At 47.1% G+C, this 27,636-nt stretch overlaps 2 protein-coding genes across 3 annotated transcripts in view; both read left to right on the top strand.

Annotated features, from left to right (window-relative positions):
- Positions 1 to 24,366, top strand: part of LOC146813721 (uncharacterized) — a 40,261-nt gene extending 15,895 nt beyond the window's left edge. For both annotated transcript variants that reach the window (XM_085610206.1, XM_085610207.1), the window contains one exon: positions 19,935 to 24,366. In XM_085610206.1, the coding sequence (XP_085466332.1) occupies positions 20,217 to 22,781 (2,565 nt within the window). In that variant the 5' untranslated portion in view covers positions 19,935 to 20,216 and the 3' untranslated portion in view covers positions 22,782 to 24,366. The remainder of the gene's footprint in view (positions 1 to 19,934) is intronic.
- The window catches only part of LOC146813720 (uncharacterized), an 83,409-nt gene that overhangs the window by 14,737 nt on the left and 41,036 nt on the right, over positions 1 to 27,636 (top strand). The gene's annotated exons all lie outside the window — the stretch shown is intronic.

Raw genomic sequence — 27,636 nt, 5'->3', positions numbered from 1 at the left:
TCGTCGGCGTAGGAGATGATGTTGAGGTTGTGTTGGCGTGCGATGGCCGCAAGGGGGCTCATGTAGACATTGAAGAGGGTGGGGCTGAGCGAGGAGCCTTGGGGAACGCCGCAGATGACTTCTGTTGCTGCAGATCTGAACGGAGGTAGGCGAACTCTGTGTCCTTCCAACGAGGAAGGAGATGATCCAATCCAGTGCCTTCTCCTGGATTCCGACGTTGTTGAGGCGCTGCACTAGGGTGCGGTGGCAGACAGTGTCGAATGCCGCGGAGAGGTCTAGGAGGATGAGGGCCGCTGTTTCTCAGTTGTCCAGCAGGGCTCGGATGTCTTCGGTGGCGGCGATGAGGGCGGTTTCGGTGCTGTGGTTGGCCCGGAAGCCAGTGATGTAATATCTGACGTCATCAGCAGAGGATTGCGGTCGCGTGAGTTATAGTTGCCTGCACTAACTATAACGGGAGAATTTCAATGGTTTTTCACGAGTGAAATGTCCAGCTAACTATAACATGTGTGAAACCTATGGTTTTTTAAGTGAATTTGCAAGGTTTTTTAAATGCTAATTCCTAACTATAACGTGTGTGAAACCTATGGTTTTTTCAGTGAATATATATATATATATATATATATATATATATATATATTTTATATATTTCTAACACACTCTACTAATCTCTTTATGAGATTAGAAGTCAAGGACATATGCACAAATCAACATTTCACAACAAGTTATGCACTTATATGGCTGGGGCCCTAGGGGCGTACCAGACCATATACAAAAAAAGAGGTATAAGAAGAACGACCTGAGAAGGCCTAAGGTCTTCAGAAGCGCTGGGGCCTCAGTAATCCACCCAAGACAGGTAAGTAAAGGACCCACGGGAGACGCATGCAGTGTGAGAACACAGCCGTGGATTCCCAATAGACTTCAATGGAGCAAGTCGCGGTTGGAATTTTAAAGTTTTAGGATACTTCGGGAGAGTCTACAAGCAAGTCACTTACAGGGTAAGTAGTTCTAGAGCCAACACACACAGGAGCACCGGAGTACTCTCGTTCCCTCACCCAGGGAAGCTGGGTGCATAGGTGTCTTTTGGTGTCGGGTCGCGGCGTCATTTTCAATGGGAGCCAAAGAAGACTTGCTGCTTGTGAAGACAGGAGAAGTGTCCGGTGGAATCCAATGCTGGATCCTGAAGAAAGAAGACCTGAAAGCAGAGGCGACAGTGTTCAAAGTCACTTGCCAGTGACTCGGTGCCAGGAAACTGGATGCCCACAGTAGTCTGTGATTTCAGGTGATCACGGGTGTCTTGACTCTTGAGCCACGAGGTCCAGGAGGCATCAACTATGACCAGGAGCTGGATTCGGAGTGTCCCACGAAGTCTGCAGCTTACTGAGGTGTCAGCAACCGGATTGGAGCCAACAAGCCTTGGCAACAGCAAGTCTCGTGGAAAGTGAAGAAAGTCAGCGGTGCTGACCCTCAAGGTCTGAGGGACTCACTCAGCGAGGGTAAGTCAGGGCAGACCTGGAGCAACCACTGGAGCCCTTTGGTTCTGTAGAAAAGTCTTCAGGGGACCCACAAGCCAGCCGGCAAGGGATCGCGGAGACGCCTCGGGAGGATTCACTTCACAGGAGCCCACGGTCACTCGGGGCGAGGTAGTCCTCTGATCTTAGGTGGAAATCCTGCTGGAGGCTTGGACCACACGTGGTCCAATGCACAAGTTCGTAGAACGTCGTGAAGGGGTTGCACTCGACAATAGTGCACGGTACCCGGGTATTGCTGTTCCTCGTCACTCCTGGCGTCCACTCGCCTCACCTTTGCTGGGGACTCACGATGGCCGTTGAGGTCAGGAAATCCACTTCCGGGGCTGCAGGGACTTCGGACTCCGGCGGGAGCGGGAAAGTTTGCGACCGTTGATGCAAAATTTTGGTGCCTGCCAAGCAGGGGAGTCACACCTTGACTGCAAGGGAGATTCTTCAGTCTTCCAGAGGTAGTGGAATGTCGAAGGTCCAGGATTCTTCTTCAGAGCGTCGTCCAGGGATATCTAGTTTGCAATGGCAAGGGTTCCTTAACTTATACTAAAAGAAAAGGAGGGACTAGCTCTATGACCACTCCTATGGGAGGGTCAGGGGAGTGGGTGGCAAACCCACTTCCCTTTGTCTAGTTTCGCGCCAGAGCAGGGGCTGGTAGCCCCTGAACTGGTTTGAGCTGACATATGCACAGATGAGCCTACTGCTCCTCCAGTGCAGGACTTCAAAGCACTCTAGGAGTGCACCCGCCCTGCCCCAATACACTAAATCCTGTCTGGAAGGTGGCTACACCTCCCTGTGACAGGATGCCTATTGTTGGGCCTCCTCCACTGCGAGTTTCGGTCAGCAGCAGGAGGGCAGCCCAGTGTCTGTGCTGGTGGCATCCATTTTGTGATGCCAGGGCTATTCAGGATTCTACCGTGTTTCCACAGTGGGTACATGTCTATCCCTCTAGAAGGGTGGGATCATACTCCCACACCAGTTACCGGTGTGGGGGTATGATTCCAAAGTGTTTGACACCAAACAAGACCTGTTTTGATACAGCCATGATCCCAAAGTTAGCATTTACCGCTAGGTTATAATGCACTTAAGAGTATATGGTCTAACCGCATCCACAAACAGCTACAGAGAATGGACTCTGAGAGCTGCAGAGGGGCCCTGCTCAGGCAGAGGCACCCCCTTACATGGAAACCAAGCATCCTGCCCTCAGGATTATTAGGGCCTGCCTTAGGGGTGACTGATAGGTTTATATGTGTGTGTGTAAGGTGAGATATAGGGGACCTATACCTCAGTGAGGAGTGCTAACACTACCTCACCCAGGCTGCAGTAGCAGACCTGTGGTGTCAGATTTAGTCTGCTTCCCAGGGGTGGCATAATACATGCTTCAGCCCCTGGTAGGCCTGTGAAGTACCTATGCCCTTGGTACCATATACAAGGGGCTCATAAGGTACCACAGTATCCAATCACCAGTGCATCTAATATGCACTCCAAGTTGTTTAGAGAGAACAGAGAGGCTGGGGCCCTGATTAGCAGGGTCCCAGCCAGGCTATAGCCAGAAACCAGTGTTAACTTCAGAAAAAAAGTGGGGGCAACATAAGTGCAGGTCCTACTCTCCTACAGCAAGTCCCTGGGCCTGCCTGGGGCCCTGGTGGGTGCAGGCCTTCTCCTTCCCTATCCCCCCCCCCCCTCCCAGCCATATGGGGTGCTCCTATCGGCAGTCAGTCGGACCGCTTGGGTGCCTATATGGGAATCTGTGACTGGCAGAAACTGGTATGTGCCGGGGGGTGCACCCTGTTAATGCGTGACCAGAGGAGGCTGCGCGCTTGGGTGGATACAGGCGATTGAGTGGGTGGATACAGGCGATTGAGTGACCCCACCCATCCTAGACCCAGGGTGTCTGCGCTTCGGCAGTCGGGCCGCGTGAGTGCCGCTGGGGGCCCCTGGTTGGGTCCGACACGGTGTGGACCCCTGGACAATTAGTTGCCCGCGTCCCGGGGCGGCTCCTTACAAGCTTCCATTTGGCAGCTGGTTCGAACCGCGGGAGTTCGCTGTTGGGTGATCCTTATTCTCGTCCCCTCCCCTGCTCTCCCTAGGCTTGCATGGGGAGCCCTGAGGGCGGACATGACAAGGAACAATGGTGGTAGTGGCCCGGCTAAGCAAGGCCCCATCAACACATTTACTGGTCCGGGAGCAGCAGTTGGGACATCCAGAGGACAGCAGGGGACTATGCCGGATAATGCGGCGCTCATGGCGGCCATCACCCAATCCAGAGACATGCTGGATGCTAAAATCGGAGCGGTTAGTTCTGATGTTACGCTGCTGTGGCAGGATTTGCGCAACGCAGTGCCCCGCATCACAGAAGCGGAGACCCGTATCTCTGGAGTGGAGGACGATGTTACCTCACTGAAGAAAAAGGTGGCTGCCATGGAGACTGCTCAGAAGGGGCTTGCGTTGCGAGTGGAAGATACCGAGGAACGGGCCCAATGTAATAATCTTCGCTTTGTTGGGTTTCCGGAGAGCTGTGAGAGGGGCAACATGGAACGCTTCCTCATGCAGTGGCTGGAGAGCTGGCTCCCTCCAGAGGCCTTGTCCCGTTGCTTTGTTGTGGAGCGGGCCCACATGGCGCTCTTGCAGAAGCCTCCACCGGGGGCTCGCCCATGGCCAGTTATAGCAAAACTATTGAACTACCTTGATTGCGACGCGATGTTAAAGCAGGCCCGGGCCAAAGAGCCCCTGCTCTACGACAATGTACGCATCCTTATTTTTCCTGATTACACACTGCTGGTGCAGCAACAGTGACAATCGTTCATGGCAGCGAAGGCCCACCTGAGAGACCTCCAACTTCCATTTGCTCTCCTGTTTCCTGCCCTTCTATGGGTTGTGTATCCCTCCCGCACACACTTTTTCGATACTCCGGAAGAGGCCTTCAAATGGACTGATGAGACAGTACGGGTGAGAGCACACACGCCGCCTGGAAGAGAATCCGACTCCTCATCGAGCGAGATGGCCCGGAAAGGTCCCCGGGGGCAGCAGAGGGGTACCAGACGGTCACGATCCCGGCGCAGCTCCCAGTCCTGTGGCGCTTCCTCTCGGCCGACTGATTGATGGGTCCGCGAGGAACTGCAGAGTTCTAGACTACTGAATGCTGATCAGAGGAACTTTGACATGGGCCGGTGTCTCTGCCAGGCTCTTGCTGGCGGGGGACGTGCCCAGGTGACATGGGCTGTAAGTTGGGGATCCATTGGTCAGGGCGGCTCTCGTCCCCCGGTTGGGGGTCAGGGACCAGTCCCGCCGCGACAGATGCTTCAGTGTTTTTGAGGTATAGGGTGGGGGGTTTGTTGGGTGGGGGATGTTTACGTTCGCAGAACGAACCTTTGCTGATGGTCCGCTGCTCTTCACACAGGCACCGGAAAGTCCTTATTCTTGGAATAGTGGTAGATACACTCCCAGATGGCTAGCACATCCAGTAGGGGACAGGTGACCCCAGATACACTCCATCATTAGCTGGAATGTGCGTGGTCCCCTGGACAAAATTAAACGTGGGGCCATACTCCAACAGGCCAAACGAACTGGGGCCGATATCCTTATGTTGCAGGAAACGCATATCATGGGTACGAAGGCCCTCTGCTTTCAGCGTTATGGGTTTCCGCAGGTCTTTCACTCTGGATTTACGAGGGGTTTCATGGGGAGGGTAGCGATCCTGATACACCGCAGGGTCCCCTATACTCATATTAAACAGTGGACAGACGCACAGGGGCTCTATTTTTTTTTTCTCCGGGGAAAGATCGGGGAGGACCCCCTAGTGTTGGGTAGCGTCTGTGTTCTCTCCCCCCCCCCCCCCCCCCCTCTTGCAATGGGATCTGGTGGAGCGTTTTATGGCCCTATGGGCGGACATGCCAGATGCGCAATCTGTGGTTGGTGGGGACTGGAATGATGTCATGGATCTGGCCAGGGATCGATGGAGGGCTGGGTGTGGTCTGGAAGGTGGTCGCTTCACGAGATTGCACTCCTTGGTGACAGGACTTGATTAGGTTGATGTATGGCGGCGCCTGCAGGGTGATAGCCGGGAATTCACTTATCTATCTGCGGTCCATGATTCATACTCCAGAATTGACTATCCCTTTGTTCCCCAGGTGGCGGTTGGCAGGGTGGTGTCGGCGGAGATTTTACCCTGGGGCCTTTCGGATCATTTCCCGGTGGCCCTCGCGCTCCGGATAGGTCGGTGGAAACAACCGTTCAGGTGCCGCCTCTCCGTATGGCATCTGCAGGACGATGATTATAAGGAACTTATTAGCGAAGCCATTGCTCACTATCTGACGGCTAATGCGGGGTCTGTTTCTAGCGCCGAGATATTGTGGGAGGCATTGAAACCCACACTGAGGGGGGCAGATATTTCCTGGTGCACGGCAGTGCGTAGGGAGCGTAAGGAAGAGCTGCTGCGAGCGGAGGCAGGAATGGAAGCACTCGAACGCAGGAGTCGGGAGGCAGGGGGAGGCCAGATTAGGAGGCAATTACTGATGGCTCAACAGAATTATGCCGCCCTTCTGATGGACGAGGCCCGCCAAACCTGGCGGCGATGCGTAGCAGGGTATATCAATGGGGAGAGAAGGCCAGCAAGATGCTACATCGACTGTGTTAGGGAACTTTCCACTCCCAGGCCCTACCAGGCGTCTTGGGCCCGGTGGGAGAGCCGATTACAGATCTCCGGGCCATTGCGGAAAGCTTTGCCGACTATTACGTGGATCTACACGCCCCTAAGGAATGCTTACCTGCCGCCACCATAGATAAATTCATAACCGATTTACCACCCTACCCGTGTCGGCTGAGGTGAGGGATCAGTTGGGGCTACCACTGAGAGATAAAGAGCTAGGCACGGCTCTGGGGGAACTTAATCCCGGGATTGCGCCGGGACCAAACGGGTCCCCTAGTGAATTCTTTAGACGTTACTTTGTGCAGTTGGCCCATCATTATCGAACGGTGGTGGAGGAAGCTCGGGAACGGTGCTCACTCCCCCCGGACTGGAGACATGTGGAGGTGGTGGAGTTCCGTAAGCCGGGTGGTGTTCCTGATTTGGAGGCAGGCGTTGCGACGCATGGAGTGGTGGAACACACTGACTCTGGAAACTCCCCTCTGGAATAATGGGCGCCTACCTCAGCTGGTGGCCTTGCAGGGTTTCCGGGGGTGGGATAACATAGGCATCTCAGTCCTGGGGGACGTCATGAGGGGCCGGACGCTCAAATCTTTCCAACACCTTCAGAAAGAATTCCTTATGCCACGGTCCCAGTTCTATTGCTATCTTCAATTTCGACGTGCCCTGTCCCCTAGCTTAGATGGTTTGGAGTCTTTGCCGGTATTTAGCTCACTGGAGGCATACGTTTTTATGGGAGACCTAAAGGACCGGAAAATTTCCAGGATTTATCAATCCCTGGTTACTCATTGCTCCCCCACAATACAGAAGCTCAGGGGGACTGGGACGGTGATGTGGGCCCACTGGAGGAGGAGGACTGGACCGAGGCCATGGCAGCTCCGAGGTAGGCGGCCATAGCGATGCGACTCCGCCTTGTCCAGTTCAAGTATCTACACAGGGTCTATTTTGCTCGAGCACGCTTGTGAAGGGCAGGGCCGATCGCTTCTCCTATGTCTTTGCTGCAGTCGAGAGGAGGGCACATTCATTCACACAGTCTGGCATTGTCTTTCCCTAGACCGCTTCTGGAGGGGGGTGTTTACCTGTCTCTCGGAGGTCCTGGGGTGGGAGCTCCCCCGTACACCGCAGTTGGCCCTGCTCCATCTTATGGAGGGAATAGGAGGCAATATTTACAAGCGGCACCTCATGCAAGTGGGTTTTGCTTTGGCAAAAAGGGACATCGCCAAGGCATAGAAGGCGCAGAGGACCCCATCTGTGGCCGCATGGAAGAATGGGCTGGACTTTTGTAAGGGGCTGGAACAACCTATCTCTGTCGCTAGGGGGTGCCCACACAAACACCCCAAGATTTGGAAACGGTGGGCGGACTACCGGCGCCTGATGTTAGACCCGCCATCAGTAACAGAGGCTCACCATCTGGGATAACACATGTACATAATCGGACTGTGGAGGTGCTATGTGTGGGGGACCCGTAGGGGCACACCCTCCCTGTTATATCTACAAGCTGTGGACAGGAATATGCGGACCTTGTGCAATTGGGGGGGAGGGGCAGGGGGAGTTGCGACACTTTATTTTTTTCATTTTTTTCCTTTTATTGTTGGTTATGTATCTCTGGATTTAAGTGAAAAGTCAGTCATTATTTTTTTATGGTTTGATTGTGCAGATGTCTCTAGAGTGCAGTGCCCTCCAATACATGTGCATCTTGACAAATAAAATTTGTTAAAAAAAAAAAAAAGAACTTGGAGAGGAAATTCATACTACAGAACTCACGGTATCCAGGATAGGAAGACCAATTGTGAAACCTAAATTCTTTGACTTTGTGGTAATTGTGTACTGAGGGGTATTAAGAGTGTTGTACCTAGTCTTTTCAATGTATTCATTTGCTGGGACTATTGAGGGGTTCCTCTGTGCGCAGTTCTTTTTAGTCCATCAGATGTCTCATCTTATTTAAACATGCATATATATTGCGTTAATTGTTATGCATAGTTTATATCAACCAATTCTTCTAGTGTTATTTACCTGTGTCTCATTTTATTTTAACTCGCGAATTTAATTTATTTGCTGTATTACCTAATGTTAGCATTGTTTTTGTTTTTATCAATTAAAAGGGGGAGTTTTTTTGTGTTTATGGCATGGGGGATCGGGTGATGTTATAGGAACGTGCTATTCCTAGAATGCTCAATAGGGGTTGGGAGAACGGTGTAGGTTATGCCAGGGTTTGAGTCTTAGGATAGAGAATATAAATTATTCACTGTATGTGGATTTGCAGCTCAACAGCTTGCACTTGCACCCATTTGTCGCTTGTCCTGCAACAGCGTACATGTTTTTTTCTTTTTAAGAGGTTTCTCACGAAGGCCCAATGTGTGTTACAAGATTTACTCAGTCAATCCACTAAAGGCAAAATTTCATCATACATGATTACAGTTTGGATAACGTGTACTGAAGAGAAGAGCCTGTAACGAATTTGGGGTGGCCAACTGTTCTGCATGTTACAATCATAACCTGCAATTATAGCTTCTGTCCTGCTGCCAGCACAAAGTTATGCAGGATGTGCAAAGTTATGCATTTTGGTTCCCCACTTCTTATTAACCCTATGATTCCTCCTAAATCAAATAATTTGTTAAGCAGACCAAAGAATGCAGCACACGACTACTTGCAGCAAAGTATATACATTTGTCATCATGTTGCATTTTGCTGAGTACACCATGTGATTAGGATCTTCACACCTCAATTGGGAATATCAATTACATTTTATAAATGTGTGCATTTTGTTAATCACTAAATGCTGCTTTGCAGCCATTCTAGGCTTTAGTGCGTAATACAATCTTGAATGATGAGTTTAATATTCATAGTACTTTTTAGGTCTCGCCTACGCAGCGCGCATGCGCTACGTAGGAGACCTTTAGTAATTGATTCAGTTTTGACCCCAAAAACGTGCACACGTTGCATTGCTTTCAATGGCAACGCGTGCACGTTTGGCGATTCCCTTGCGGGAGCGAGCTTTGAAACCATATGTTTGTAACTAACAGATTGTTTCAAAGCTCACTTCCGCAAGGGAAAGTGGCGCAGGCCCTCTACTCTCTCCCCTCCTCCTCTCCTCGTCAGCGTGAGGCGTGCGCGCTTGTTTTAACTCGCCACTGGGTTTTTTTCAGCCTTCGCCCTGGCTCGGTGTTGTTGTCATCGGTTCCTCTCTGGGCACCCAGCCACTGATGGCTCCGTGGCACACACTTCCAGCGTCTGGCCTCCTGCTCGGAATACTTAACTTGCTGGCACGTGTTTTTCTGGGCACCCTTCCCGCGCCCGCTCCAGCCTTTGGAGTTCAGGAGGCACTTGTTGGCACACCGGGACCATGGCTCACTGTGTCACGGCGTGCACCGCACTCCTATTCAGCCCTGCCAGGCCTTCCGGTTTTGTCGTACATAATGTACGTTTCGTTGACCTTTTGCACCCATTCCTTTAACCAGCTTATGGCATCATGGGAACTATATTTAGGTATGGTTACTGGGTGTATGTTTATTTTAATATCTCTCAAAGGGGAGGGGGGGCAAGAATATGAAGAAGAACCGCAACCTTTTGGAAAGAGACGAAGTGTGCTGTATACACGCGCAGTGTGTATTCTTCTTTCACAGCTATGTTGCGTGAAGCCCCTGCGCATGAGGGATTGAAGTGCTCACCTGTCAGACCACGTTTGGGGGGAGGGGTGCAGGTGGGAGGCCCGGGCGGAGGGGTGTAGAGCTGATACAAGTAACAGGTCGCCTGACCTGGTTGTTGAGATGGTTACTATTGGTGTCCTGGTGTTTGTCCTATTACGGCTGTGTAAAGTGGGCCAGGTACAGCCCCTTTCACAGTTGCTCTCGGGGTAGTGAGGAAAAGTAGTCCAAGGATTCTCAGGGGGGTGCGGGGCAAGAGCGAATAACTCAATAGCCAATTAACAGACGCAACACATATGTTTTCGAGCCCAGTGCTTGTCATTAGTAGGAAAAATACTTTATCACCTAATCAAACCGTAACAGGACTCTGATCTGAGCGGGGCTGGCTCAGGTGCAAAATTATAACTAACTATCATGCCTGGAAAAATGTCCACCTACTGTTGCACACTCTCCCCGTTCTAGGAGCTGGTGTAATGCTTAAAGTGCTTTCATTCTAATCATAGGAACAGGTGATGTTCACTAGATCTCCAGTCACTCAGGGCAGTTTGCAGTTCAGTTCTGAAGTTTGTTCCCAACCTAAAGGGATTGTTTGGGTCACAGTCACTGTACCCGCTGCAGAACAGGGCCTGTGTTTCTCCTTTAGTCTGTTGTTGGAGGCCTAGATACCGGCTGACTTTGTTATTGTCCGCTGGCACCGGCAGGCAGTACTTGTTCTGGCACCGTGTTAGTTGTCCGCTGATGCAGGACTGCAGCAGAGCTTTCTCTTGGTACCGCAGCTGTGGTGAGAAAAGCAGTAGCATAGCAGGGCTGCTCAGGGACCAAACCTCAAGGCAGGCATGGCCTCGAGCCCAAGAACCGATGGGTACTCACTGTGCAGTGAAGCCTCTGTACATTGACTACTTTGGCACCAGACCAAATGCAGAAGTGGGAAGTGTGCCAATGTTTACCCTATTGCACGTTCTCCAGCTGCTAGGCTAACTTCCTCAAATTATTTTGGTTTTGAGAGGATGCTGACGGTAGTTTCCCTCTGCAGTGACTCCACACAAAACCATAACTGAGGCCCTGTGACAACATCATTGCTTAATGTCATGCCACGACTCCACTGATATGTGCAGAATGTCTGTTGTGAAGTTTTAGCTTTTCGAAATGTGTATTTCTCACAACACTAGCACCGTTTTTCTAACTGCCTATATATTACATGACAGTAATGTTTCCCGTTTTAGGTCTCGCTGGAGCCAGCGCTGCTCTGCGAGACATTTAGGAAGTGGGCTTTTAAAAGTCCTACCACACGCTTTTGCTGGCTTCAAGCTTGCGGTTGCGCGCGCGTGCACACGCTCAGCCGCCATCTGGCTTTCTTTCATGGCTCATTAAGCCTTGCGTTCCTCTCAGCCTTGCTTGCGCTTCAATTCCCTCCCCTTTCCCACCACAGAGCGCATCACTCTGCTGGCCCACATGTCCGTCCTTCCTCCTTCTCACCCTCGGCTCCTGCACTTTGCCCTTCCCCCCCCTCCCCCACCACAGAGCGCGTCTTGTATGTTAGTCCCTTTTACATTTGTTTTCGAAAACAAAACACCTCAGCTGTGTATCAAACTGAAAATTGATTCTACCCAAATGACCAGTGAGTTCACTTCTTTCTAAGTTCTGCTTCCCTCCATTCCTAATGAACAGAACCAAAATCACAGTTCGTAAACAAACCTCGTCCTCTTTTTTTTTTTTTTTTTTTTTTTTTTCAGTATGAAGAGCAGAATAGGTGCCATGAGCCCACAGAAACAAAGCCGACGTTGAGCAACCTTTGAACAGGACTTTTCGCCATTGGAGTATAAAATACATATACTCAGCTGCATCTTTCGCCATAAACAGCACAACACGCACTTCCATCCGGCAGGAAAGTGCGCGCAGACACACACGTGCGCACACATACACCTCAACACTCCGTCATACCTCACAGTGACACGCATATATACATAAAAATTCAAACGCATACAGCTCTTTTCTTCTCCGGGTTACGGTGATGGTTATACCAGATGAAGAAAAATGCCTGGCTAAAGGACTGCTTAACCCAAAGCAATGCGTCATTCCAATCTAGTACTTTGGAAAATAGATTTTCATTCTAGTCCATGCTAAGGGAACTGTCAGCTGCTATCTCCTACCGCCTCTCCTTGTCCTCTTTCTGCTTCCTGTTCCCGGTCACGAGGGGGAGGCGAGAGCAAAGAGGACTGGAAAATTGCACTTCCGGCACTGGCCGAAACAAAAGACTGAAAGAATTACAAACTACGAAAACACGAGGCGCGGCTGCAGAGATCACCACTAGCAGCGCTTCGTTATGTTTGCATAATGAAAACACCAGTGGATGTTTGGCAATTGGAAGAGGGCTGCATTATTTTGTGATGGCTCATTTTAGGCGTGCAATTACAGTTTTAAATTAGACATTCTAGTTCCCTTCAGTTTCTGGTATCAAATAACGAAGATTTGAAAACAGCGAGCGCTGCTACTTTTTTTTTTTTTTAGTAAGGTGTTATTTTTTCACATTTTTTTTGGTTGTCTTTACTTCAACCCATGTCACTTTGTATAACAATGATGCAAACGGTTCTATGATGTCAGTCACTGTGTTGCCTTTATTTATGCGTTTTTATATAGCGCGTACCTTTCCCGAAGGCGTCAGAATGCTTTACAGTAGAGCCAGTTACATTACATAAGGATTTAAGAGTACATGGAGTATGTATAAGATACGAAACAGATACTTAAGTCTAAACACTAAAGGAAAATGTTACTATGCAATGTTCAATTATAACCAAAGAGGCTGAAATTAGCTTCTTATTCAGCCAGCATCTTATTCTCAGGCTGAAGTTAGCTTCTAATTCAGCCAGCATCTTATTGGACGTGGAAGTAGGCACCTTTTTGGGCAGCATCTTATCCGCCCAGCATTTTATTTGCAGGCCACATTTTATATAGAATACAACCTTAAATAGGGTAACTCAATTTTATCAGACTTTTCATTGCCATACTATAAATATGTTGTTTTTTAATCACAACACATACCACTAATATGCCTATCAGGATTTAGTCTGACACAATCCAGCTTTTCACCAAATCAGGGGACAACTTTGCCACACACAAAATTCATAATAATCTTTAAAGAAGCATTTGCATAGCCAATAGGTCTCGCCTTTGGGACCTTATAAGTGTTTAGCCATGCAACAGTTTATGTTGGTGCACCAAGGATATTGTGCTGCATAACTAAATATATAAGGTCCCAAAAGCGAGACCTATTGGCTATGCCAATGCTTGTTATTAAAATGCTTTCCACGAGCAGGAATATACCAGATTTACTTAGATATGATGTTTGTTTTGACGCTGATGGCATAATTATGTGGTTCGCACTGAAGTGGGGCTGCCACCTTTGTTAATTAAGGTACAATGGTACCGATAAGCCACTTCCTTGACAGTTACTCGACCAATGTCAATACATTTGGAGTGTTTGAAAGCAGGAACTTATGGTAAGAACATCCTTCTCATATGTCTATTTTGAGGTGAATTTCAATACACATCTGAAATAGGGAATATGTTGGCGTGCCATCAGTGCTTGATTTGTGGAAAAAGCGAAGTGCAGGGGGCCAGGTTTTTCCTGGGAGCCTGCCATGGGCACTTGCTAATGCAGAGGTTGCAGAATACCAGGACAGAGTAACATTGATTCCATCTCATGCCCCTTTCTTCCACCACCCTTCTCTTTCTGTCTCTTCATCTCACTCTTGCCGGTTCTTTTCCATCCCATTATTCTCCTTTTGTCACTGTTTTTCTTACTCTTCCTCGTTTTTTTCGATCTATTCTGCCTTCGTCTCTTGCTCTGGGCCAAAGTCTGATGATGGAAAATAACTCGCAGTCCTCAAAAATAAGTGCCGGTGCTCACCACCTCCCTAAATTAATGACCAGGTGCCACATCTCTTATTTAGCATTTGTCATGGGCATCCCCAGTCTCACTCAGAAATAGATGAGCAAAAAAGTCTGCGTCACTTTCTAACACGAAAACTTTGTTCTGGGAACAGTGTTATTACTTGCAGCATCGGTTACCCAGATATTTATGCTTTCTAGTAGTTTGAATTTCCAGTATCTACCACAAGTGCACCCATTTAGTGTGCATGCTTGTCCGGTCCTCTCATAGTATGGTCTGTGTCTGTTAAACAACTGTGGAGGATTTGAAAATTTGATGGTTGTGAGAGAGTGCGTAGGCAGAAATGTCCGCTACATTTCTGTGCAGTGAGGTTTGCTTGCGTTTGTCCAAGAGTAAAGTTGTGTGTTTTTTTTCATCCCAACGATCTTTGAGGTTTGTTCATCAACAGTATCACAGTTTGATATAAATCCACACATTTATCAAATCCACAAAACCAGCTACCACTAAATTGTCATGGTAGTGGTCTGTATGAGATATAGATAGATGGATAGATTTATTTAGTTATATTTTGCCACACTGGAAACCCCAGTGAGGCTGTGCAGATACTCAGCTGTCCTGGTATGTCGGTAGAGGCAACTCCATTAATGCCCAGTGCAACCAACTAACCAACGCAGTGCTGGAGGGGCACAGTTGATGGCACACTTCCCACTTATAGTCTTGATCTGGTGTGGGGGCATGACTCACAATACGCTTGTGGTAGTTCACCTTAACGTGTAAACTTCACTTTGAATGATGTCTATTTTTTAAATTAATTTTAGAACTAATGCATACAGTTTGTCCAGCACCATTTAGGTGTGGAGCTCTTTCGAAGTATGGTAAGTTGGCATGGTATGATGAGCATTGAACAGATTTGGAGCACTACTTTTTCTTTCATGACTGTCTCTTTGTGTGTATTGGTGCATGAGGACAGGAGTGTTCTTTGTGTGCACAGGATTGGAAAAGCTGAGACGTTCCTAGTGGCAGATGTCCACTAGTTCCTGCACAGGACCGAGTTGCATAGCCATATTGACATCTCTGCTGGTGGTCGAGAAGCAGTGGCGGCTGGTACGGATCGGTGGTGGCAGGGTGGAGGACGGGGTCGAGGGGGCGGAAGGGGTAAAGTAAAGAAAAAATAAAATAAAACATACCTTACATCCTCGCTGCTCCTTGTTGTCCCTTGTCATCGTCCCTCTGCTCAGCAGGAACCATTGAAGCACACCCAGGCTCCCCCCACCAATTACAATGCTGCAATGCCTTAGCGGAGGAGCTGCCACTTATTACAGGCTGCTGGTTTTCATTCTTTCTGAAGCAAGATTTACTGTGGTAGAGTTCTTCCAACATCTTTTCCGTCACTACAGTTGGAGTTGCATTAAAAATGCAGTTGTGTATTAGGTCGAAGATTGGCTAAATGTGGGCTAAAGAAGGGACATTTTGGGTAGTATATTGTGTGGCAAATCATGATTCAGTGCCACATTGTGCATCCTCTCCAGTAACTTCGCATTTGTATTGTGTGATGGGTTGAAGTAGTATATTGTGTGAATTCGTGCTTACATTTTGTTCTTCCTTCTACACTATCTTGGCACTGATTAGCAGGTGGTCATTGCTGAGCAGTTTACAAGTTACAACTGTGGCAACATTCTTTCATTTCATCCTAGTTTCCAATTTAGTTGGAGTGGAAGTGCAACTTTATCAACATTTGACTGGCCACAAAAGGTAGATGCAGTACACCATAACAAACCAGCATTGGCATAGCTAATAGGTCTCGCCTTTGGGACCTTATAAGTGTTTAGTTATCCAGCACAATATCCTTGGTGCAACAACATCAAGTGTTGCATGGCTAAACACTTATAAGGTCACAAAGGCGAGACCTATTGGCTATGCCAATGCTTGTTACAAGGTGGGACCTTGCAGCTCTAAAATACACATTTCAATATTAAAAATCCGCAATGTGGGGAAAGGACTGCATTCTCAGTTCCCTCCTACCGATCTATGGGTCTCAATTCAAGATGATTGCAGCATTAAAGGCAATTCTGTCCCTACTCTGCCAGACCATGGCTTGAAGTGGGAGCTCCACCAGATCCAGACATGTGTTGACTCTGCACTCTGGCCGTTCAGCTTATTACAGTGCAAAACCTTTAACCCATGTGATCATGGGAAATTGATGGCCGTAGAAATAACTCCTATACTCCCCCAATTTGCCTATCTCAAAGCAGGAGAAAAAATCCCAAGGCAAAAAAGTACAGATCTAGGCCGGGCCATAAGGGAATGAGGCTTCATTTTTGCTGCAGCAAAGATTTCCCTTTTCTTCACGTGAAGACGAAATACTTTTTAGACTTTAGTTGTATGTTATGTTATGTTATGTTATGTTAAACAGGTTTTTGTATAGCGTGCGGCTACTCGAAAGAGTGTCCCGACGCTTTAAATTGCACGCTAATCGCAAAACACAACAGAAAAAATGAACAGAAACAGAAAGAGAAGAGACCTGATAGGACCTGAAACTAAGAAGTGAAAAGCCAAGTTTTAAGCCCCTTCCTAAAGGCCAACAGGTTGGTAGTGCTGCGCAGGGACACAGGCAATTTATTCCACAGCTGAGGCGCTAAAAATTTAAAGGAGCGGCCACCGATGCGAGCTCTCTTCACGCGGGGCACTACCGCAAAAAACAAGGCTTCAGACCTAAGCGATCTGGCAGGACGATAAAAAGACAGCCTTTTCTGAAGATATTTTGCTCCAGATGTGTGCAAGGCTTTGTGTGCCAGGGTGAGAGATTTAAAAACTATCCGCTTCCGGACAGGAAGCCGGTGCAGAGCCTCCAAAAGGCCCGAGGCTCTGGCACGGCGAGATAGTCCAAAAATAGCACGTGCTGCCGAATTCTGAACAACCTGTAATCGTTGAAGCAGGTATTCTGGCAGGCCGAGATAGAGAACGTTGGAATAGTCTATTCTCGAGCCTATCATCGCCTGCACCGTGATCTTCCTGTGTTCCTCCGATAACAAGGGAAGGAACTTGCGGAGCATCCGGAGTAAGCCAAAGCAGGTCCCTGTGAGACCGATTACCTGCGAGCGTAGTGCGAGGCCATTGTCGATCTTAATCCCAAGGTTTTTCGCTACCTGGGACGAACTTGCTGGTGGAAACATGTTCTCAGGCCACCACACTTTCCAATCCGGGTCCGAGCTGCACCCAAAGAAGAGGACCTCGGATTTATCCGAGTTGCACTTGAGGCTGTTATGATGGAACCACTGAAACACAGCCTCAAGACAACCCTGGATCCTACCTCCATCGAAGTCTGCACCCCTCTCACAGGTGAAAAGGAGCTGGGTGTCATCAGCGTAAGAGATGGTCTGGGCCCCGAAAGACTCCGCCAGGGCCGCCAGAGGGGTCATGAAGATATTAAATAGAGTTGGGCTCAGGACAGAGCCCTGAGGAACTCCGACACCCAATGGCGACATCTCGGCGGAGCAAGCAGAAGCCCAGACCGATTGTCGACGGCCTGCTAGGAAAGATCAAAACCACTGGAGCACCGTCCCTCGAAGACCAATCTCTGAGAGTCTAGCAAGCAGACCCTCATGAGGGACGGTGTCAAAGGCCACCGACAGGTCTAACATCACCAGCATCGCTCTCCCACCCGAATCCAACACCTCCTTTATCGCCTCCGAGACTTCCAGGAGGGCTGTTTCGGTGCTAAGATTGGCGCGAAAACCCGACTGGGTAGGGTGCAGTAGGTCGTGGGCCTCCAAGTAATCGGCAAGCACCTTATGCACGTGCTTTTCAATGACCTTCGCCAAAGCCGGCAGAAGCGAAATAGGTCTATAATTCGCTAACACCTCCACATCCAGACCAGGCTTTTTAAGCAGGGGAATAATCATTGCCTGCTTCCAGGACTGGGGAACCACACCCTGTGCAAGAGAACAGTTCAACAGGGGGTTCACAAGTGGATTAATGACAGCTGCCATTTTAGCCAGGAATTTTGCGGGGCAGGCATCCCGAGGGGAACCTGACTTCAGTCCCACCATCAGGTCAAATGAAGCTGTCAGCGAGAGAGGAGGGAAAGCTGCCAAGGCCACACCGGCGTTCAGTCGGGTAGCAGCGGCATTCTCCGCCCGACCTGATACCTCAGGATCCAACACAAGGAAGGAGTCCTGGATCCGCTGGATCTTGGAGGTGAAAAAGTCCGCAATCGCCCTGACCCAGGACGCAGGAGGGGGGGTCTGGGCGGGCGCTGCGCGAGAGGCTGTAAACTCCCGCACAATGGCGAAAAGCTCCCTACAGGAATTGGAAGCGGCTTCAATTTTTCTAGCAAAATAAGCCTTCTTCTCCGCGAGAATGTTCCGATGGTACGCTTTCGCCAGAGACCTGTAGGCGAGTTTCGCCGTCGCGTCGTATTTCACGCGCCAAGCTCTTTCCGCTACCTTGCATTGCCGACGAGAGGCCGCCAATGCTTCCGTAGACCAAGGGGCAGAGGCACCTTTTTCGGGTTTGCGGAGGGGCCTCAGAGGAGCAAGCTCATTGAGCCTCTCTGAGAGCCAGACCTGCAGACGCTCCACATCCTCCTCTAAGTTCCCGGTTAAGGCACAGGGATGATCAGCGCAGGACTGTGCCAACAATTCCGGAGTAATCCGGTGAAGTGGCCTGAATCCCCCTGAAGTCTGCCGGGGGACACCGGCAGGCTTCCCAGCATCTGAGAGATAAAATCTCACCAGCCTGTGGTCAGACCAAAGCACCTGGGTGGGGGCCAACATCTCTATCGGGATCGTAGAGAAGGTCAAATCCAGGGTATGTCCCTTCTCATTGGTCGGCCCAACATGATAAGGAACCAGGCCCATAGGGGCTGTGACCTCCAACATTTTCATCGCATCGGGATCCGTTTCCACGTCCATATGGACGTTGAAATCCCCGGCGACAATGCAATGTTCTGATGTAAGTAACAAAGAAGAGGTCACCGACTGGAACTCTTCAAAAAAAGAGCCCAAGGGCCCTGGCGGCCGATAGACTAGAAGACCCTTCACCGATTGGTGTGGTGAAAGGACAATGGCAAAGGCAAGGGATTCGCAATCCTTGATCGCGTCCGAGGGAATGATGGTGCAAGTGACCCTTTTGTTAACTATTAATGCCACACCACCTCCACGCCCCTTCGGCCTATCCTGCCTGAAGATGTTATACTCGGGCGGGATAGCAGTGGCAATGTCTGGGTTGGACGCCTCGCCGAGCCACGTCTCAGTGAGCATTAGGAACAGGGGTTTTTCTGACTCTAGCAAATCAAAAACATCCAGAGCGTGCCGGCCCAGAGATCGAGTGTTGAGCAGTAGGCCCAGATGTTTAGCGCAAACCGCCGGCTTCTGTGGCACATCGCCAAGATGTTTCTGCGGGCGCCAGCCACACTCCGGGCAGCAATGCTTGCCCTTGTGGCGAGCAGGAAAAACCGTCCGGCAGAAACCATTAGTGTACTGCCAAGACCGAAGTTCCGGACCCGAGTAGTGTAGCATGGTGCTCGAAAAGCAAGCTAACTCGAGCCGAAAGGTCGCGTCCTGCCCGTCGCCTCAAACGCCTCCGGAACGCTGACGGGCGCAGACGGGCAGGACTCCGGCACGACTCAGGCTAAGCGAGGGCTACCACCTGCGCGTACCGCTGCGCGGAGAAGGCGACTTTAAATAGGCTCTCCCGTCACCCTATGCGCGCGAGACCGCTCCAAGATGGCGTCCGCCGCTGAGAATGATGCCCCAAGCCAAAATGGCACCCAAGATCGATCCCCGGATCCCGGACCCACCAAAGTGGTGGTGCTTAGAGGCGCTAGGAGCGCTTTTTAAATGCAGTAAGGGGCCAGAGGGCACGCGCTACAAACAGGCAGCAGCTCGAGGTAATGCAATTAAAAGCAGGGGTAAGTGCAGCAAAAAACAAACCCAAGATACAAAACGGGACAGTAGTTAAAAACACAGCGCTAGTGCAGCGCGAGCTATGCAGAGTGGTAGATGGTCATGGATGCAGGACTAATTAATCACATGTAGCATAGTGTCTGCTCATCTATCTTGAGGCATATTGAATGTCTATTTGCCTCTTTGTCCTTCATATCTTTATAGTGTTTTCAATGTTTTAGTAAGCTAGACTTGTAAATGCAGTCAGTTCCTGTTTGTGATTTCGTGTAGATTACAACTGAGCTGTTTATTTTGTTCACATGAAATTCAGTTTTTTTCCTCTCAATCTAACAGGTGCCCGACAGACAGCGAGAGGAGAAGTTGACTTTATTTTTAAAAGCTTGATGGACTTGCCATAAAGAAAGTGGTGACTGTGTTGTTTAGAGGAACATCTTCCAATGCCAGAAATATCCTAAGGAAACTCCTTTTTGGTACACATTATACAGATGCCTGGCTTTTTTCCCAGTATATCTGTTGGAAAAGGTAAAAGTGGAAGTAATATGCAGACTTTAAGGGATTAAATGAGCAAATTTTTTATTCTATCTTATATGCAACAAATGTGAGGACTCGTTGAAAATGGAGCAACATCTAGCAGTACGTCTGAGAACTAACACTGAGGAGCAACCTTATAAATGTACTGAATGTGATGACGCCTTTAGGACAAAATGTAATTTAAAACAGCATCAGATAACCCACACTGATGAAAGACCATACCAATGTACCGAATGTCAAAAAGCATTTAAATCAAAATGTAGGCTCACACGACATCAGCAAATCCACTCTGGGGTGAAACCATATACATGCACTGAATGTGCCAAGGTGTTTAGAACAAAGGACAATTTAATGGTGCATCAGAGCACCCACACAGATGAACGGCCACACCCTTGTAGCCAGTGTGACCAGTCCTTTAAAACAAAAATGAGTCTACTCTTGCATCAAAAAACCCACTCCGTGGAGAGACCATTTAAATGTACTGAATGTAACATGGCCTTTAAGACAAAACGGTGTTTAAACCGGCATCAGATAACCCACACTGATGAAAGACCCTACCAATGTACAGAATGTCAAAAATCATTCAAATCAAAAGACGGGCTTATGGTACATCAGCAAATCCACTCTGAGGTGAAACCATATACATGTTCTGAATGTGCCAAGGCATTTAGATCAACGAATCAGCTAATGGCGCACCAGAAAACTCACACCGATGAACGACCACACAGTTGTACCAAGTGTGACCATTCCTTTAAAACAGAAAGGGATCTTACAGAGCATCAAACTACCCACTCTGCGGAAAGACCATTTAAATGTACTGAATGTGGCAAGGCCTTTAAGACAAAAAAAAGTTTGAAAATGCATCAGATGACCCACACTGATGAAAGACCATACCAATGTACCGAATGTCAAAAGGCTTTCAAATTGAAAAGTTTGCTTAGGGGACATCAGCAAATCCACTCTGGTGTGAAACCATATACATGTACTGAATGTTCCAAGGCTTTTAGAACAAAGGACCAGCTAATGTTGCATCAGATAACCCACACTGACAAAAGACCATACCAATGTACCGAATGTCAAAAAGCATTCAAATTAAAACGTGCGCTTATGGCACATCAGCAAATCCACACTGGGGTGAAACCATATCCATGCACTGAATGTGCCAAGTCATTCAGAACAAGGGCCCGTTTAATGATGCATCAGAGAACCCACACAGATGAAAAAATGTATGTTTGTACCAAGTGTGACCAGTTCTATAAAACAGAAACGGAACTAATCCTGCATCAAAGAACCCACTCTGCGGAGAGACCATATAAATGTACTAAATGTGGCAAGGCCTTTAAGACAAAACTGAGTTTGAAACTGCATCAGATAACCCATTCTGATGAAAAACCATACCAATGTACCGAATGTCAAAAAGCTTTCAAATTAAAATGTGCGCTTACGACACATCAGCAAATCCACTCTGGGGTGAAACCATATTCATGTACTGAATGTGCCATGGCATTTACAACAAATGGCAGTCTAATGAAGCATCAGAGAACTCACACAGATGAACGACCACACATTTGTACCAAGTGTGACCATTCCTTTAAAACAAAAACAGCTCTAAAACTGCATGAAAGTATCCACTCTGTGGAGAGACCATTTGAATGTTCTGAATGTGGTAAGGCTTTCGCACTAAAATCTGCGCTGACGGCACATCAGCGAATCCACATTGGTGAAAAACCATATAAATGCACACAATGTGACAGAAGCTTTGGAACAACAAGAGAGCTAATGGTACATGAGAGTAACCACTTTGAGGACAGACCATATGAATGTGGTGAATGTGAAAAGGCTTTCAAGACAAAGCAAGCTCTATTGACACACCAGAGAATCCACACTAGTGAAAAACCTCATAAATGTACAGAATGTGACATGGCTTTTAAGACAAAAAGATGCCTACACGTACATCAGAGAATCCACAGTGGGGAAAAACCATATAATTGTACTGAATGTGGCACAGCTTTCAGGACATTTGGGGCAGTAATGGTACATCAAAGATGCCACTTTGAAGAAAGACCATTTCAATGTACAGATTGTGAAAAGTCATTCAAAATAAAACAATGTCTAATGCTACACCAGAGAACCCACAGTGAGCAAAAACCTTATAAATGTACTGAATGTGGCAAGGCTTTTAGGTCAAACCAGAACCTAAAAGTACATCGTGTAACCCACTTAATGGAAAGACCATATGAATGTACTGAATGTAACAAGACTTTTAAGCGGAAACCATTGCTGATGCTACATCAGAGAATTCACACTGGTGAAAAACCACATAAATGTGGCACATGTGATCAGGGTTTTATATCAAAGGTGCAGTTAATTCTACATCACAGAGATCACACTGGTGAAAAACCATTTAAGTGTATGGTGTGTTATACGAATTTCAAGACAAAAGGATGCCTAGTGAGTCATCAAAGAATCCACACAGGGGAAAAACCATACAATTGTACTACATGTAATAAGGCTTTTAGAACTGGAAGTGCATTAAGACAGCATGAAAGAACTCACTCCGATGATAGACCCTATGAATGTATTCAGTGTGGGAAAGCTTTTAAAAAAAATGCATCACTAACATTGCACATGAAAATTCACACTGGGTAAAGATCCTACACATGCATGCAATGTGACATAGTTTTGAAGAAGAAAAATGACTAGAGGAACATCTTGAAACCGACTGTGTTGGAAAACAATATAAATGCTTTGAATATGACCAGGCAATCCTATCTAAAGGAGAGTAAATGCTACATCATTTCAGTGCACTCTGATAAATATTGAATAACTAACCGTTTGTTATCGGGAGGTCTCATGGACCACAGTAATGTCTATGGAAAGCTACCTGTGTGAAAATTAATGTTTAAAAGATACTTATAGAGAGAGAGGTGTGTGTATGTATTGCTACCTGCATTGGTAAACCTGCACAGGTGCTATGCAAAATGAGACACATTACGGAAAGGCCTTCAATCCAAGGAAAAACAGTCAACAGAAGCATTAAAAAACTGCTAAAAGGTTAGACAATGGAGCTACAGTAAATATATTTTAGATAAAAAATGTGTAAATTTCATGACATCTTAGAGTAATCGCATCTTGATCAGAAGTGCTTACATTAGTGCCATGCTGTGAAACTACGTTCAATATACAAAGACCTTTAATTGCTGCCCAAGCCAGTGGCATCGCACAAATAAGGATATATAAAAATATGTAAATTGACTAAATGCAGGGTTTTCCTTTTGAAAGAAGTGTACTCACACTTCTTATGGCTGAATACTGTATTTTGTCTCCACCATTGGAGAGTATGTAACCATTATAACTCTTGCGGAAGAGACAGGTGTTGAGGATCATGACCTAGTCATAATAAAAGCAAGAAGTGATAATTATAACAGCCATCCGTTCCTAGCCAATAAAAAGATGTTTTCCTCAAAACTAGACACAGCTGTAAAAGAGAATCGTACAGATACTAGGATTCTAACATAAATAGCTGATGGTGGTATGCTTGAACAAATCTCTGCACCTGGTAATTAATTGGCAGCATTCAAGTTCATGTTTCTCTTTTTAATCCATTATGCCACTCAAAGGGGTGCAAGGCACACTGTTTGGAGAGTCTTGGCGATGATACCACATAGAAAGCAACATATCAATAGCCTGTGTTTTGACCAGGCTTTCAGTAGAAAGTGCGTGCACAGGTAGTACCATAGAATAAGAATAGACTTAATCCATTTTTTTATTCACAGATTTTAGGAATCCAAAGGTTTCTGGGTTATCACAGCAAAAAATGTGGTGCTTAGAGTTTGCATCCAAATCTCTTGGCGATTGCGTCAGCCAATCTATGTATTCCAATCTTTCAGAAATGTTTGGTATTTTATGCTGAGAATTGAGGCAGTGGATAGGGGCTGAAAACTATGAATTCTTCAGACACTTTGTTTCCTTTCTGATTTGTTAGTATATAGGAGAAAAGAGCAGGCCACACTTACTTTTTTTTTAAATTGTTTTTATTTGGACATGAACATATTTTCACTTTTGTATTCACTGCTCTTTTGATTAGCTCATATATATTCAATGTTGAATTATAGAAGTTTATTTCAACTTATATGTATGTTCATTAAAGGTGTGTTTGTAGATTTTTCATTTATTTTGAATTATGTCAATATATTTTTTCTCTTATTTCATTAAATTCCATTATTTCAATGTATTTTCAGCTCTTCTCTCTCAAAAATGTCAGTTTGAAAAATTGGGTTGATGGTTGAAGGTGGTATGAGTTTTTTTTTCAATCAACAGCCGCGATCCTCACCAGGGGGAACAAATGTTTATGCAGCACTCCAACAGTAACACAGTGATAACACAACACTAAGAATCCCACACCAGCCTAGTAAAATATAGCAAAATTAAATAAGCTATTTGACACCACAAAAATCTAATCATTATAACTGAAGTCATACATTTTTTCAGTGGAAAATCGGGCCTGAAAGAATAAAGCGCCAACCATGGGCATATAGTCACACAACAATGATACAAAGTTGCGATGGAACTTGTTCGGATACAAGGAGTGAATTGGATCCAGACTCAGCTTAGCTTCGGACGTAGAAGAAATTTTATAGGAAAATGTCTGTGAAGGAAAAGTTCAGCAGGGCAAATCAGCTATCACTGTCTGAGGAGACGTCATCATCGGGAGTCGCTGGTCAAAGTCACTGAGTATTTCTATGTTCTAACTTCGTCTTTGGTATATTCTGGTCTACTCTCAGTTCTCAAGGCACTTTTTGGCAGGATATTTTCTCAAAGTCCCAATTTTCAGCCTTTTGTCATCTGGGCACCTTCAGCGCCACTTCCAAGAGTCCAGGTCTGGAGGGGCACCACTTTGGAGGTTCAGGACTCCCTCAGGCTCGGTCCAGGTGCAATTAGGTAAGAACCTAACAGAACACTCCACTCCTTGGAAGCTACTACCCTAGTGGTTCCCAGATTCAAGAGAACTAACTAGGGAGGTAAAAGTTTTATTATAGGTACTAACCAGGCATGGAACTCCTTGCCTTTCCACATCATATCCTCCCCAAATCTGCGTACTTTCAGAAAGTAATTGAAACCATGGCTGTTTAATATCTAGGTCCTGGTCCCGGACTGTTCTTGTTCAAATCTGGGCTAACGCCGGGACTCCTCTGGGTAGCCCGAGCTCTCTCCAAATTCATTTAACATAACATTTAACATTTCAAGATGGTTGGAGCCTTTTCTCTCTGTGAGGCTCTGATCGGAGGTCAGTCTACTAGCCCTTGGAGTTGCTTTGGTATTCCGGGGTTCAAGCAAGTAAGGAAGGTGTCCAGGAGCAGGGAACTTCTTGTTGCAGCAGGGCAGTCCACAAAGTCCTTCCACCAGTCCAGAAGTAAACTGAAGAGTGGTTCTTAGGGCCATATTTTTATACCTGGTGCCCACTTTAAAGTGGATAAAACGTTGGAGCACCAGAAAATTGTGCAATTTCATGCCTCGCTGCCCTGGTAGCTGGGGTGTCTGGAGTCACTGGCCTAGTGTAAAACTCTTTGTGTACTGAGGTAGTGTCTTTTGAAGTGCAAATTGGACTGTGCACAGCTCCGACCCCTGCCACAGTGGCCCATTCTACCACCACACATGTTCTCTATTGTGTGGTTGACTTGGAGGAATGGCTTTGACAACTGGTTGCACTAAATATTTCTAATATTCTCTGTGTGTGGTATAGGCATCATGCTTTTACTGCTTTACATGTACATGTTGCCAACAGACTTTGTTTACACCTGTTTGTCTGGTCTGTGTGGTTGAGGAAGCATTATAGCTACAAGAGTTCTCCCATGGTTTTCTGACCCCCACTCACAAAAGAAAAACAATGGTTCAGTGAGATGTTCTGCCTTTATTTTACAGTCAGGATTATTTTACAGTCTTTGCTGTACTATTCTGGTGGGCCCATTGAAATAGCAGCAAGGAACACTACTTGTGGGTTTGTTTGATCACTTGAGTGAGGATGTGTATCAATGGTATATTCCCTGGAAAAGTTCCGGGATGGGTTTGCAGCTGGTCTTCTCTAATACCTCAGTGTCTAGTTCTTCTTGACTGCCAGTGGAACCTGCCTCTATAGATCCTTGAAGGTGTTTTCCAGAGAAGAAAGGGAACATTTCCTTCTAATCACGATGCCTGTAATTGTGGGTTTGACACTCTCAGAAGTTCATAACACTTTTTTTAGGTCAGGCTAGACAGTGCATGCACTGTCTCTTCGAGACCTGCTGTAATCTGTGTACTTCTAGTCCATCCCCATTCTTGTCAATGCTTTTCATTTGTCTGTCAGTGTCCTTTAAAAATCCTTGCTTGCTTGTGGTCAGTCCTGCCTCTTTGTCCCCCCTTTCTCTCTTTTGTTCCTCCCACTGTTTTAGTCCCCCAAAGAACAGAAAAGGAACCTTAGCGGAATATTTGTTTAGTGGCTTCCTGCTCTGTTACTGTTTGACTGTGTTTAGCTTCAGCGCCCCAGCTGCTTACTCCTTCCTCCAACCTCCTTATATTGCAACAGTTGTATTACTGCTGCCTTTTTTTTTTTACTGTTGTCTCCCCTACTGTGGCTCCTGCTCAGTTGCTTGTATTTTTTTTATTAGGCTTTTTACACTTTGCGATCTCCACCATTATTTGGGCTTTTTCTAGTAGGATATTTGCTTGGTTTAGGCTTCCTTTTTGGGGGAATTGGGCGTGTTTTTTAGGTATGGCCTGCAAAGGGTTTAAATCTCACCCCCTCTCTTACCTGCCTTTTCATCGGTTCCTGTGCAGGCCACATGCTTTTCATCCAGTGCTATTGGCTGTAGCATATTTTCTTGCATTTACCAAGCTTGTTTAATTTGCCTTTAATTTACATTAGCGTGTCTCACTGCTTTTTTATGTACATTTGTAGAATTATATAGTAATTGCATACTGTGGGCATGGGGGTGATTACGTGATTTGCCCAGATTTACAGAATGTTGAGCCCCAGGTCCCAAGTCAGCTATGAGGCAGCCCTCATTGGAGATAGGGCAGGATAGAAGCGGCGCTGATTTGAGGGCGTGTTCCGGTCAGTGTTGGTCTCATTTGCTCTCGGAGATCCCATGCGCTTACCTTCAAGGATCTGAGCAATAATTGCTCTATTTTATTTTTTGTATTTCAAGAACAAACACACCAGCTTCACTGAGCACTTTCCCAAGGGGAGCTGGAAATTCAATGCGAAATGTAGCCTGCAGTTGCCAAAGGCTGCTCTGCACGCCTTTTGCTCCGTCACTGCCTCTCCGGCTCTGCGGGAGTGCTCATTGGAGGAGGGGGTGGGGTTGAGCCCGGCCCGCTCTGCAGGTTTTTCTTGTCCGCCCTGATAAAAACCAAACTGACTGTATTCAAAGATGCCCCAGAGTTGCTCAGATTACAGACAATATAGGGGCACAGAGATGAGTACATTCCTTTATTTGGTAGTGAAAAGTATTTTGTAAGTAGTTGT

Source organism: Triturus cristatus, chromosome 6, assembly GCF_964204655.1.
Source record: "Triturus cristatus chromosome 6, aTriCri1.1, whole genome shotgun sequence".
In the NCBI taxonomy this organism is placed as follows: domain Eukaryota; kingdom Metazoa; phylum Chordata; class Amphibia; order Caudata; family Salamandridae; genus Triturus; species Triturus cristatus.
Note: the sequence above shows the minus strand (reverse complement) of the source record. Positions and strands in the feature narration are given on the sequence as shown.